At 36.9% G+C, this 14280-nt stretch overlaps 1 protein-coding gene across 5 annotated transcripts in view; it reads left to right on the top strand.

Annotated features, from left to right (window-relative positions):
- DYNC1I1 (dynein cytoplasmic 1 intermediate chain 1) overlaps nt 1–14280 on the top strand; it is a 289366-nt gene that overhangs the window by 258110 nt on the left and 16976 nt on the right. For all 5 annotated transcript variants that reach the window (XM_090287212.1, XM_090287216.1, XM_090287214.1 and 2 more), the window contains one exon: nt 10101–10241. In XM_090287212.1, the coding sequence (XP_090143338.1) occupies nt 10101–10241 (141 nt within the window). The remainder of the gene's footprint in view (nt 1–10100; nt 10242–14280) is intronic.

The following is a 14280-nucleotide window of genomic DNA, read 5'->3' as shown; positions in this document are numbered from 1 at the left end:
TGCAATGGCTTCTTTTTAGTATTCATCTTATATCATACTGTCTGAGTCATTCTTGCAGCTCTGTCCAGAGGGTTACATTCTCTTAGTTCACCTTGGACCTCTCCACTGGTTCTTTTTTCTTCATTCTCTTGGCCCAGTTTTTCGAACTATCACCAAAAAAAAAAAAAAAAAAAATCTATCACAGATCTTTTCCTTCTTCCTCCGCACTCTCTCCTCTCCCTCAGCACCTCTTGTCAATGATTCTTTGACATGAACTTCAAGGCTCCCCTCTCTTTCAATTCCAGACCTCCATTTCCACTGCCCACTTAACCTGAGTTTTGTCTCCAGAGACTCACTACCTGTACCATGTTTAATCTACAAACCAGATCTTCCTTCTCTACTATACTTCTTCTTTTTGATTCTGGGTATTTATCACTCAGCTGTCCACACTAGAAAAACTGAAGACAGTCACATGAATATTAGACATTTCTGAATCCATTCAGCATATAGCACAATGCTCTGCACGTGTATCAATACATATTTGGTAAATTAGTAGCTATTGCATCAAAGAATCTTAACTCTAAACTCAGAACCATTCATAACATGTTCTCACCCCTGTCTGACCCAAACCAAAATTATTTCCTTCCTTAGGACAAATCTTAGAGTCCCACTTCTCCTCACCTTTACAGCTATCTGGGAATTCCATACTGGTTTATGCAGCCAGTCTTTGCATGTTTTGCTGTCCTCTCTTTGCCTGGCTTCCTTACCATCTATCAAAGTCACTACATCTTTCAAGGCGGTTCCCATCACCTGTTCCAGATAATACCTTCCCTGACCACATCAGACCATGGTAACCACTAATACTCCCCCCGCCAAATCTCTGAATTTCTCTGGCACCTAACATCTGCACCACAGAATTTACCACCTGGCTGCATACTTGTTCTCTTTCTTTGGTATAAACAAGACAGAAAACCAGTCTCTTTCCCAGGGATTTGCAGACATGGTAAATTCCTCCTTGAATTTTCCCCAACAATGTGTCTTTGAGGAGGAACTTACATTCTTTCTTTCTTACCTCCTTGTGATATGATGTGTTATCCCTTTTGTCTTAGTTATCAAGAAATTTAGAGTTCTTCAGTACTAGATTGTAATAATCAGCTTATCTCAGGATCCTGATAATAGCTATCCATTCTGTCTGCTTCTGTTGTGTGTTTATTCTTAATTTTACAGATATATTTAACTTGTAAGTCACCATAAATCCTTTTGGAACAAAAGGAGAAAATAGATCCCAAATAAACAATATTCTTCTCTTATTATTTTATTATTTTTATTTTCCTGCTGGGATTGTGAGTCCCTGAGAACAGTCAAATACTGTATTTCTATTGATTGTCCAAAATAGAAGGCATATGGTAGGTCCTTATTAAATCATTGTTGATAGACTAATAGTTTGGGATATCCTAAGTGCAATCGCCTACTTCTTAAAAGTAGGTTAGATTAGTTTAAACTGAGATGGAAACATCTCCTAAAAATAATTCTAGAAAAGGGGACCTGAGCACATCTATTTCTGCTAGCATTTTGTTAAATGTTTAAAATATCAGAAGAAAAACACAATAAAAATCAAAAGTTACTGTTTTAGCGATTACAGTATCTAAACATAGTACTTAAAATAGGTGATAAGATTAACAAAATCAACAGTTTACTTCCAGTAACACTTACCTGATGACAGGGTGTGCTTTTTTCCACACCCCCAACCCCTGCTGGCTGCCTTTCTGATAAACACAACACTCAGGTGGTGTCTGACTTCCTGTTTTTCCTTCCCCCATCCTCATTTCTGCTCCCCCTTTCCCTTCATTTCTAACATAAAGTAACAAATATTAAATTGGCTCTCCATAAAGCTACCTGTGCCAGTCATCAAATTCCTTTCTGTCTAACTTGGGGGGGGGGGGGCGGTTTGGAGAAGGAGGGGAAAGGGGTTTCCTTTTTAAGCTCACCCAGGGAGAATACCTTTGAAAGAAACCACAAGAATGTAATCAAGTCACAGCCAGACTTAGCCTGTGTTCATACTTCCTGTCCTTTTACCCCCTACCCCAACCCCAAAGCCCCAAAACATTCACCCACCGACACATATCTATAACTGTTAAATATTTTTACAGGCATGTGTGAATAATCCATATACGTATAAACACTTTTGAGACTTAAAATTCACCCAGCTGACTGGGCTTTACCATTGTGCAAAAAGTAAGGGCTTGGTGAATCCTTTCCTTTGCTCTTTTAACCAGAGCGGAAATGTTTGCCTTTTCCTTTCAATGATATGCTGCACAAGTTGCCTTCCCCAGCCTCCTCCTTCTAAACAATAAAGTTTAAAAAGAGAACGAGGGTAATAAATAACAGACCCAACTATCTACATAATTATGAGATCCAAATATATATCCACCCCCACCTACTCATCTAATCTGCATTTTATATGTGGAAGATGAAATAAAACTCATCTTTATCTCCCAGAGTAACTGTTTTTGGGCCAAACAAATTTGGTGCCATCTTGGTCAGCCTCAAGTGACCTCCTAACCTTGCAAACTGTCCAAGGTTTGTAATTTATACTCAGTTATTTTCCCATGGTCATTTTTAGTGTCCTGAATCACCTCACCTCATGTTTGACCTGTATTTGCTTTTTGAATAGAAATTAACTTCAATTTGGTTTAGGAGAAACAGAATAAGATAAGCAAATCTGTTGTAAAGCAGGAAGCATAGCAAATATATTCTGCATTTCAACAGAATATTTGAATCGCTGATGTGTGAGATTCTCCATGCCCATTCCCTACACCATTAAAATAAATGCAAGTATCAGGTATATTGATTTTAGATATAATATGAAAGACACATTGCTTTTAACATCAGGAGACACAGGAATGCCAGCCTACAATAATCTCACCTTGACCCTTTGAGAAGGTGCCCTTCATATATAGTATATTCAATTGTTGGTGCAAGAAGTAGAACGGAAAATGTATCTATTTTGATCATTTTACCATTAGATTTTAAACCTGTTTAATGGGACAAATCTAGGTATTTGAGCATATGATTTCTTGAAAAGAAGTGATATTTGTCTAAATGTTGCATTTATTAAATGTTATAAGACCAGCATGTCAGATTACCTCTGGGAACTGGCAGATGTTAACCAAGCAGTTTAAAAATAAGTATGAGTCAAGGTGTAATCCAGGCATCTACATTCATAATTTGATATTTAAAAAATATTTTTAAAGAATTACATATATGTATATATTTATAAATTTATTTATATTGGCACGACAGTTGGTAAGCCAGATGCTAGAATCCAGGTTGACAGTTTAAGGACCAGCCTGGAAACATTCTGCCACTTAGCCTACCCACTAATAAAACACAGTTGTATGATTTGACATCAAATAAGTAACAAATAAATAAGCAAAACTGCTCAAGCCTGCAAATACCACTTTACGTGCACGTCCTTCTAACTTTCCAAGTCTTCAAGGCACGAACACAATCACACTTTCAGCTGCTTCTAGGTTGAGCCTATTATCATGCCTCAATCCTCCCTAATCCTTAATACCAGAGTCCAGTCTCCAATCAGCCTGACCACATTAATCCAGTGAAGGCCATCCCCGTTGTACTAATGAGCCACCTGTACAGTGACCCCCTCTCCCCTGGCTCAAGTCAAGGAAGCCAGAAGGCAGGACATACCAAAGAGCCCCAGCAGCGCAGATGAATGTAAACGGCCATTCAAGGGAGCACCCCTGTTTGCTTAGTGTTTTCACAATGATGTTGTACAAAGTTGTGCTACTAAAATGCCCATTTTAAAGAACCTTTAGGTGGAGCTGATAGTCATAAAACTCATGCCAGTGTCAGGAAATACTGCTTTTATGACTTAGGCAAAGCTTGTAGTTTTTTTCTATGGCTTTAAACACTCAAATACTAGTCAAAACCTGTGAATATGTATACATTCTTTTATATGGATAATTATCTTCTTTATTGGTGGCGCCTCCTGGATTAGGAGGATTCTTCCACACAAATAAGCAGTAGAGGAAGGTCGTGCAACAAAGAACACCTTTCATGTGGCTTTAGTTCTTACTTAGCAAGACTTATGTATTTCTAGAAAGACAATTGCTAAATTCCTGGATTGCTATAACCTTCTTTCTAATTATACTTTTATTTTTTATTTTTATTTCTTTTTAAATTTTTATTTATTGATTTTTATAGGGAGAGAAAGGAAGGGAGGGAGGGAGGAAGAGAGGGAAGGAGGGTGAGAGAGAGAGAGAAAGTGAGAGAGAGAGAGAGAGAGAGAGAGAGAGAGAGAGAGAGAGAGAGAAACATCGATCTATCGTTCCACTTTTTAAACATTATTGGTTGATTCATGTATGTGACCTGACCAAGGATCAAACCCACAACCTTGAGGTATTGGGACAATGCTTTAACTAACTCATTTGAATTAAAGTCCTGATGTATTTTTGATTAATGTACACAACAACAAGCAGACCCATAATACATATTCTGTTCAGAATAGCTCACCTAAAGGGTTTATGTCTAATTTTGAATTTCTGACCATGACAGAAACAGGTAAAGATATCATCATTTAGGTATCACGAGTATTGTTTTAATATTAGCCACAGAAATTTAGATAAATATAGGATGTTTTGTGCTTTAGAAGGATCCCCCATTAAGTTGCAAATAGTGTCTTCCAGTGATAGTACCAAATTCGCAACATCTCTTTTGGGCCAAAAGAGTTTGTATTTTGGTTTGGTTTGGTTTGGTTTGGTGTGTGAATTTTGGTTTGTTTGTTTAAGCACTTTCTTTTTATGGTAGAGGTATCCATTTTTGTGTGAGCCTGAAAATTTGGGGTCCTTTGGTAGTTTTTTAAAAGCGATATTGTGGTCTCACATTTTAATGTTTCCTGGAAGAACTGGCTGGCTATTTATTTTAATTACTTCAGAGGAACCCACATGACAACTTTTGAAGAACATTTTCTTATTACTCATTGTTTAGTATTTTGGTCATCATTTTTCCCCCAACAGAATAGTCTTCAAGGTAAGATTCTATGTGTTTTCAGTTCAGAATAAAAATACAGAAATTCTGCTATTAGTTGTTGGCCCTCGCCCCACCTACCCACGCATTACCCCCTGTTTCACTTCCCCTCTACTCCAAAAGAAATTTTCAAAGATTGGGTAAACATTTCTACTAAGTCTGCTTTGAAAGCTAATCACTAGAGCCAAATGCAACCCCAAGAACCACAGCATTTATAGGTGTTAGGTATTTTAACAGAAATCTTTCTATTCACCAACCTTCAAAATACTGAAGCCTACTGGGATGCTGAGAGGTGTCTGATAAGAGGAAAAATATAGAGAGGAAAATAAAACAAACATTATATTTTCTAGATGTGACTTTGGTACATTTCTAAATCAGAAATAGAAACGCATGTCTCATGAAATCATTCTATAGTTAACTGATTGAAAAAATATGCAGTTCCCTTCGTTGTCAGAAGTATACTTATAAAATCAAAGCTCAAATCTAGAGATCAAGTCTTTATTGTAAAAAATTGATAGATGTTGGGAACAGAATTTACTACCTGCCTCTCTTATGTAAATTTAATATTATTTATTCCTTCTCAGTTGGTTAAATAGGAGGTCTATTACTTTAATAATTTCAAAAAAATTGCTAAAAACCACCCTGGTACATTTTATATGTACATTTTGATGAAATACAAAGTAAAAAAAAAAAAAAATCACTGTGATATGAAGTCTATGGAACATCAAAGAAGATGGCTTTAATTATAATATTTAGCTTTGAGTAACACTGTAAAAATCTTTCACATACTTGATTCCATTCAGCCCTCACCACACAACAGAGTCATAGCCTCACACAGCCAATGGGAACCCTTGAGGTCCAGCCTTGCATCTTACAGATGAAAAAACTACAATCCAAAGATAAGTTCAATTTCCCAAGGTCTGTCATCTGCCACTTTCTCCTCTTGCCTTTTCTGGTCCACATTATCCCTATCTTTCAGATCTTTTCATTTTAGTCCCTCACCTAAAGTCGTGGAGACATGTCGTGAACTGGGACCCAGATCTTTGCCTTCTAGCATCATTTTATTCTACTCTAATGCATGGCCTGCTCTTCATCTCTGCTGGCTAAAGGGCATTCCCACCCTCTTCCCTAGTTTTCAGGAGAGAACGATATCTGTTGCTGTCACAAGGTGCCAACCATGCCTGAAATTCTGTGGGTAACACCTTCAGGATGATTAATAACTGATTCAGGAAATAAAAGAAGCATTCTGATTGTGATCTTTTTTCATTCTTTCTACAAGTTATATAGTGTGTGTTTGGTAAATATTGGTTGTATTGAATGGGATAGCAAACATCTGTTGTTTTTTCTCTGAAGACTGAAGACCATTGCTGTGTTTTATAGAGGACCTCAGGGCTCCAGCAAACAGGATGTGCAGAACAGCTAGGAAAACCAGAGTCAAATCCAGCTCCCCCACTTACAACCTTCGTGGCCTTGGGAAAGTTACTAACTTTCCTGAACTATAATTTTCTTTTCTGTAAATACCGTCTACCTTACAGAGATTTTATGTGGATTAAATTAGACAATGTGTGTATAGAGTCAGGCACACAGCAAACACCCAACAATTTACCCTTCCCTGCCCTGCGCGTCTGCCTGGGAAGTGACTGGTTGCCGCTTCTCCGTTCTGTTTGAGAGTCGGGGCATTAAAATCAAGCTGATCTGTGTCTGGATAATTTTGCATTTTTGGCACAGCCCTGGAAGCTTGTCTAAAACACAAGGTGTGGCATGTGTCACATGTGGAGCAGGTTGCTTAACAGTACGATTTTCCTTCTCTTTTTTTCTTTAACAGTTCACTGATACTAAACATGGCATTAGAAAAAAGAAACACAGGTTTTTTTTCTCCCATGAAATCTGATTGTTTTGAAAAACTATTTCTACAGTAAGATGCTGTGGAACAATATTTAGCTTACTAAATGACCTTGAGTATTTTGCAGAGTAAATATTTAAAATCGCCAAGCTTCTGTGGCTTTAATATATACAAATGATATTCCAAGATCTTCCTCAAAATTATCGGTCCAATTTTACCCCACATTCTCCACCTTTTCAAAATCAATGACAATGCAAGAGCAAGTCATAACAACTTTGTGGATCCAGACATGTATGTTTCAAAATCCAAATAACAGAATCTTTAGGCCCCAATGCTTTTGATATATTTTATGAAAATATTAATATTTCATCATATATGTGTTTACTATGCAATGGTTTTAATTGGGCTTTCAGGTTACCCTTTGGGTCCCCCCAAAATAGAATGAAAAATTCCTTTATTGAAAGAAGTATAGTTAATATTCAAAATAGCACTGCTTACTATTGTAAGAGTACCGTAAGCCTATGTCTATAGCATATGCAAGGCTACACTTGAAAAGAAATGGTTGGTAGATGTCAGTCTCCTTGGTACCCTGGTAAGGGATTCAATCCTGACCAAGACTTTCCCTGCTGATTCATTTACCAAGGTTAAAACAAAGCCTTTGAAAATATAACCCCTTCTCTCTTTCTCCAAACACACACATATTGTAGCCTAGAATTACTTGCACAGTGACTTTCATAATGAAAGGTTCAATCTTGGGGGCAAGGGGTGTTAAGGAAGTTGGAAAAAAACCTAGAGAAGAATAATAGCATTTCTATGCAATATTAAATGTGAGAAAATTGTTTTTGGTAACATGAATAATAGCAGTTATTTCCAGATGTTTAAAAAGTGAAGTCTCCAGGATTTACTACAATTTCAACTAAGTTTCTCAGCAAAGAAACTAGTAAAAGAAAAGAGGAAACAGTACTAGAGATTAACAGGATAAGTTACTGAGAGAATTAACATATCAAATAGTATCAGCTCCTTAGAAAATGACTCTTTAAAGCTGGATGGTCTTCCAATTGCTTAAAATAAGGACTGTAGATGTGGTATGTGTTTATTGTATGTGTATATATGTATCTAGAGCCCTATGCAATCGGATATACTACCAGCAGGGTTATTGAAAGAAGATATTGAGAATCAACTTTTTTAGGAATGTGTAAGTCTTTTCTACCCCTTAACTTGAAGAAAAATGTGCTACTTATGTTCTTTAGTGAATAGTGACTGGCTTGCCATAATCAAGAACTGAGGCAAGAATAGTCTTCTACTAAGAGTTAGAAGTTAATATTCACAAGTGTTCAGTGAAGAACCAGCTACTCCACATTGCCTTTTTTTCTATATTAGAGAGGAAAAATGATATGATCGTGCTACTTAGTGTCCTTAGATATTTAGATTTTGTGGGGAAGGTAATTTGAATAACCTAGTTGAAACAGTGAGAGGAAGAAAGAAATTACATAAAGAGCAAATAGGCAAATAATTTTAGCTCCTAATCATTATGCAGACATGGCATATAATAAAAACTTTGGCATAAAACAGTTACAGAATATTAAAATACAAAACTATAAGGCTAATGTTCTTTTTAATTCTTTTTGAGATCTAATGTCATATGTATTTTTTCAAATTACTCCCCCATTAAATACTTTTTGAATTAAAAATAAGACATGTCTCACACATACACTACCAACACATGCACACACACAATGGACTGTCTAAAATTTTCTGCGTTGCTTTAATAGTATTACAATTATGTTCACTTCTAAGCAATGCCAAAGTAATTTAATTCATGGAAAGAGAAATCACTTATAGGTAGAAGCTTGACAAATTTTTGCATTATGTTTAGGTTATGGAAGTTTTATCTTCTTCCCACTGATTTTGTTACCTTTCATTTCTGGACACATATTTTGTGTATTTTACATTCACTATCAGTACACTTGGAGAGTTGGATATAATATTTGGAACTGATTCCCTACAGATACATTCTTCAAACATTCTATGAAGATTGTTCATATTGTATGTTATCTTTTTATGGTCTTTTTACTCTGGCCTGTACAGGCATTTAGTCAAACCCAGGAGTACAGACAGCTGACTGGATGAAGACTTGGGGGAAAAAAACTTCCATTGTTTAGATTTCTGTCAGAGGATATAAGAATACTTAATTTCTTTTTATCTCTAGGGCTTTCATTATCATTTAAATTTCATTTTACATTAATTGATCAGGGATTAGTAAAGCCATTATGCAGAAATTAGAATAAGACAAGCCAGATGGAATGAATAATTCATGAAGGCCAATTACGTTTTATTTCTGGTGTACTTTCAAACTTGCCTCTGACTTCTGTGCTATTTTGATGTGAGAATATTCACTGGAAATCAAGAGTGCCATTTTAATTTATTGTATCCCTCCGAGTGGAAGCATTTGTATGCAGTGGGGGTGTGCTAATTCATTTCCTCAAAAAAACACCTATTTCAGAGCTCTTGGAAATAAATATTGGGCAATCTAATAGAAAAGGTGGTTCATCTTTGAAGGTTCAGGGTAGGAAATTGAGCCACACCAGTCCACCTGACTTGGGTGCACTGACCCTGGGTAGACAGACTAAGGTCTTAGAACCGCAAGATTTTTCACTTCCTAGAACAACTGCAAAGCCCCTTAAAGTATATTCCCATTCCCCTGCCCCAAAGGAACTATTTGGTCTAGAGTTGGACTGGAAGCAGAATTGCAGCTGCAGACTATGACCACGAGGTGGCAGGCGTTGCCTTCGGTGCAAAGAGTTGGGGGACACTCGGAGAGCAGGGGTTTGCAGAGCATCCCCGCGGGTCGGATCCGGGCAGAAGGACCACGATTGGGTTCGGGCTTCGAGTGACTCGCAAAGCGTAGGGAGGCTGGAATTCCAAGCTAATGGGCAGTCCAGTCCACCTGCCTGGAATGTCTCTGCCGACGGCGGCTAAAACCGCCTCCCCACCCCCCAACACCGTCAGTCCCAGCCCCCGGCCCCTTAAGAGCAACCCCCTCTGCCTCGGTATTTATTTATGCCACTGGACAGTTCTAGTCACATTAAAGCCGCGGTTCACCTTCTCGAGGACTTTCATCTCGGGAAGTTTTATGACACTTTGTGAATGTGCAAAGTTTTTAATTAGGCTCCCTAGACAGCCCGAGGCAGCAGCAGCGCCACAAAGTCTTCACGGTCTCTCTGCCTTACAGCACAACAAGCCGCTCTACTCCTTTGAAGACAATGCCGACTATGTGTACGACGTCATGTGGTCCCCCGTGCATCCCGCGCTCTTTGCCTGCGTGGACGGGATGGGGCGCTTGGACCTCTGGAACCTCAACAATGACACCGAGGTGAGCAGCGGCGCAGGCGCGGGGCCGGGAGGCCTGGGAGGGGGGCGCAGGCGGCCTCTCTCCATCTCCCCCTCTCTCTGCAAAAATGGCCTTTTTTTGGACAAACCCTCCAATTGCAGTTGGGCTGCCGACCCCCCGTTCTTGAGTGTTCTGAAGGGAATTGGCGGATGCATTGGCCAAAAAAAAATCATTTAATCCCACTTCATCCCTAAACCGTGGCGGATTCTGGACAATTGACGACCCTTTTTGCAAAGAGCAAAACGATACTTGTTCATGCTTTTCCCCCAAGGGAAAGGATACACAGGCATATTTCAGAGCGGTGATGAAATAATTCTATTGGCAAACATTTGTAAAAAGCAAGCTTTTGTGGACCCTGCCTTTAGACTGGGCTTTTAAAAGGGGCGATTTGTTAGCCTTCACAATTTGTACCATTCCTATTCTGAATTCATAAAAGATGATTCTGTTGACTGTTTATGTTTAGATCCAGGTCCAGCCTCCATTTAATTTTTACAAGGTAAATAATCCTTGACTTAAGATCTTGACCTTGCAGGTAGACTTTTCTACAATAGTTTCTAAATCTGAACATGTTTGTTAAACTCAGTATTTTTTAAAGATCAGGATTTTAACATGTCCCGATTTACAAGTGAAAAATAGCTATGTTTTAAAAAAGGAATTGACAATAAAGAAATATTCTTTTTAAAAATTAGGTTATATATATATATTCATTTTTTAAATTATGTCATGTGCCGTTTTCCTTTTTTCTACTCTCAAAGTTATTGAGGTGCAATTTGGCGATGTGGCTTTTTTGTTAGCTTTTAAAAAATATGAATATTAAATGTCTTTCAATTTAATAAAATGAAATATTCTCTTCATCATTTCCTGGTCTCCGATTCAGGGCAGCTCCCCATAAATAAGAATGGACAGGTAAGAGGAACAAGTGTTGCAAACTATATGTCAAGTGGAGAACTAGAGAAAGCTCTTTTGAAGTATTTTGAGCAGGAAACAGCTCAGCCTTTTTAATTAGGAAGCTTACAGCTGGAGGATATGAGGAGGAGCAGACTCCCCTAGTATTTTTTTTTCGTGTGTGGGAGGGGGTAGGGAAATATTTTTCAGGTGTTATTATCGAATCACTGTGTCTTGCAAGATTATATACACCTATAACCAATGCCAAATAGTTATCTTTTAAAAAATATTTCAATTTAAGTCTATTTTTCCTTTTGGCTACAAGAACTATGTATGTGACAAGGATAAGAGTTATATAATAAGGCAACTTTGAAAATAATCTAATGACATGAATACACGCAATGCCCATCTTTTTGAATGTTGAAATGTTTATAACATTATTGCTTTTCAAAGAAAGATGTTATTACTCTACATTGTAACAGTTTCCTAAAGTCTTTCATCACTGTTGATTAAAATCATATTGCCTATATCTGCTAGAATAAACTCATTTACTTAAAGGAACCAAAAAACACACATTTTCCAGATTGACGGAAGAGATTCCCTGCATCAGAAATCACCTAGTAGAGGTGATGTCCAGGTAATTTCCAACTACAGTGCAATGGGAGTGAGTGTTCCCTAAACTCCTTGATAATCCCCGTGTAACTGTTTGTTTTTTATTTGTTTGTTTTGTCAGCTTTCTGGGCAAAATGAAATTAATGTCTCAACACTGCCAAACATCATTTTTTTCCCTTTTTTTTCTCTGGGTGTCAAGAGATAGCCACATGAAAGTTTTATAGCTAAACATTTCAAAAAATCATTACTGAACACGTGAAGCATTTAGTTTTGTGATAAACATAATTCTGCTTTCACAATAATAGTCGATATATGAGTCTTATTCAAATCTAGTAATGAACTGAATACTTCTGAAAACCCTGAAATTATTTTTGCCTTCTGTCAAGTTTGAAGAAGATTTTTCAAGTATTTGTGAGATTAAAAATCAGATTTGTTTTTTAAAAAAAGAAGAACCTGAAATCTCAGTGTTCTGTTGTTATTCAAATTACAGTGCTTTTATACCAAGTTGTCCCAACTGCTCCTATGCAAGGATAGTTTATACTCACGGACCTCTGCACAATGTCGTAATTCATACTGTATAGATCCTGTCTTTGCAATTAAAACGATTGAACCTTAAAAAATTGTGAAAATATTTGTGAGACTGAAGTAAAACAATAAGAGAGACAGAGACAATGTAAAGATTATTTTCATTATGGATTCATCAACATTTTAAAGGTCATTACTGGTCAAGCTAATAAAATATATTTTGTCATTTCCTTCATGCATGCGATAATTTATTGGCACATATTATAGGCTGTGATAGTCATTTTTGCCACTTATAGTATCTGTGAAAAGAGGGTATTTTTAAATGGTTAGGATATTAATTGATTCACTGTGCTATAGTACTTAATTCCAAGTAAATAAGATTATTTAAAATGTATTTGACATAATTTAAAATGTATCAAAAATCAGTTTTCTTCAGTGACTAATTTTTTCATATTCATATTAACATTAAACATTTTTATTCAAATTTTGAAATTGTTCATAGAAAAATCTGATAATGAGTAAAGTTAGGTAAAGTATAGGCCTGTTTGATTTCAAAATTAATTCTGAAAAACTCTCTAGCTGAATCTCAGATTTGTTTTCTGAGTAGCACACTAATAATAAAATGCATTGACAGAATTATGGCCCATCTAAATTCACATTGTTTTGGCCTTTGAAAGGTATGGTTAAAAATTCAAGCTCCAGCCTGCACAGCAGGTACCTTTATTGTAGAAATAGTGTATCTTTTTTAAAAAGTAAATGAGCTGGGGACTTTTGTTTTACATTTTTGCTCACAGCTGACCTACCATGATTTAAGCAGGTAAAAGGATTTTATTGATTTCAAGATTAAGTTTAAACATAGATTCTTGCATCTGATGGAGTTTCCATTGCTATTTTGCAGATAGGTATTGGGTCAATAATCTCATATCAACAGATGGTTTCAATTCCTGGCGTAACAGAATGCCAGGAGAGCTCAGGCACAGTACCACGCCGAGTTTCCATCCTAACCCAACATGTTTATTTGACACAGGTTTTCGTCAGTGGTGGGGTGACCCTTGTGGCCTTCTTTCCACTACATTTTTTTCTTTTTTGTCTTAACATTTACCTTCTTAATTTTTTTTTAATGGCCCATTGTCATTTCTTATTCAACATTCTTGTAGAAGGCTTAGAAATCTGACATTCATAGGAATAAACTTCCAACCTTAAAGACAAGAATTTATACAACTAACGATGGAGAAGGGGTGGGCCCACTAATATTCTTTTTTCAAATACTAAGGTTTTTGTAATAAATGCTTCAGGTGACATCAGCACCTCCGGTTCACTTTAATAATAATAATAATTTTAATTATCAACCTTGTCAGATTTCATGTGTTTATTTAAATAGATGTAAGACTTTCCTACAAGTAGATGCTACCTCCATTTATCAGGATATCACCCTGGGGTGTTTCCAAAGGTAGGGATCACTTCCTACATATTGGGACTTCCTGGAGTACAAACAGAAAGAAAAAAAGAGAGAGAGAGAGAAAGGAGAATTTGAGGTTTTGGAGTTTTTTACCTGTGTACTTCTTCTTCCTATCATCCCCTCCCTGATGAGGTTTTGAGGGATCAGTACATACTTTTTCCCCTGAAGGCTCATATTATTATGATTTTCATTCCACAATGCACTCCCTCTTCTTGCCTTTTATAATATTCTTGATCTTGGTAAATCCTGAAATCTCTCTCCATCATCTCATAAATCATGACCTGATCGCGAAGTATCCAATTGAGCTGCTGTGTTTGTTTGTATGTCAGATGCAATATTTATGTTACTCACTACCCACTGATTGTGGAAAAAAAAAAACATCCTTTTATTTTTCATTAAAGTGTCTCCTCTGTACCCCTCAGTACAGTGGAGCATATGATTTAGGAACAATGAATCCTTTTACTTCTGCACAGGGATGCATATTACTTCATGCACAAGAAGGCAGTGGTGACTCATCCAGTTAAACGTATATTTAAATTC

The sequence above is a fragment of the Furipterus horrens genome, unplaced genomic scaffold (genome assembly GCF_987537825.1).
Source record: "Furipterus horrens unplaced genomic scaffold, mFurHor1.1.pri manual_scaffold_9, whole genome shotgun sequence".
In the NCBI taxonomy this organism is placed as follows: Eukaryota; Metazoa; Chordata; class Mammalia; order Chiroptera; family Furipteridae; genus Furipterus; species Furipterus horrens.
The sequence above is the reverse complement of the archived record's forward strand: the minus strand, read 5'-3'. Positions and strand labels throughout refer to the sequence as shown.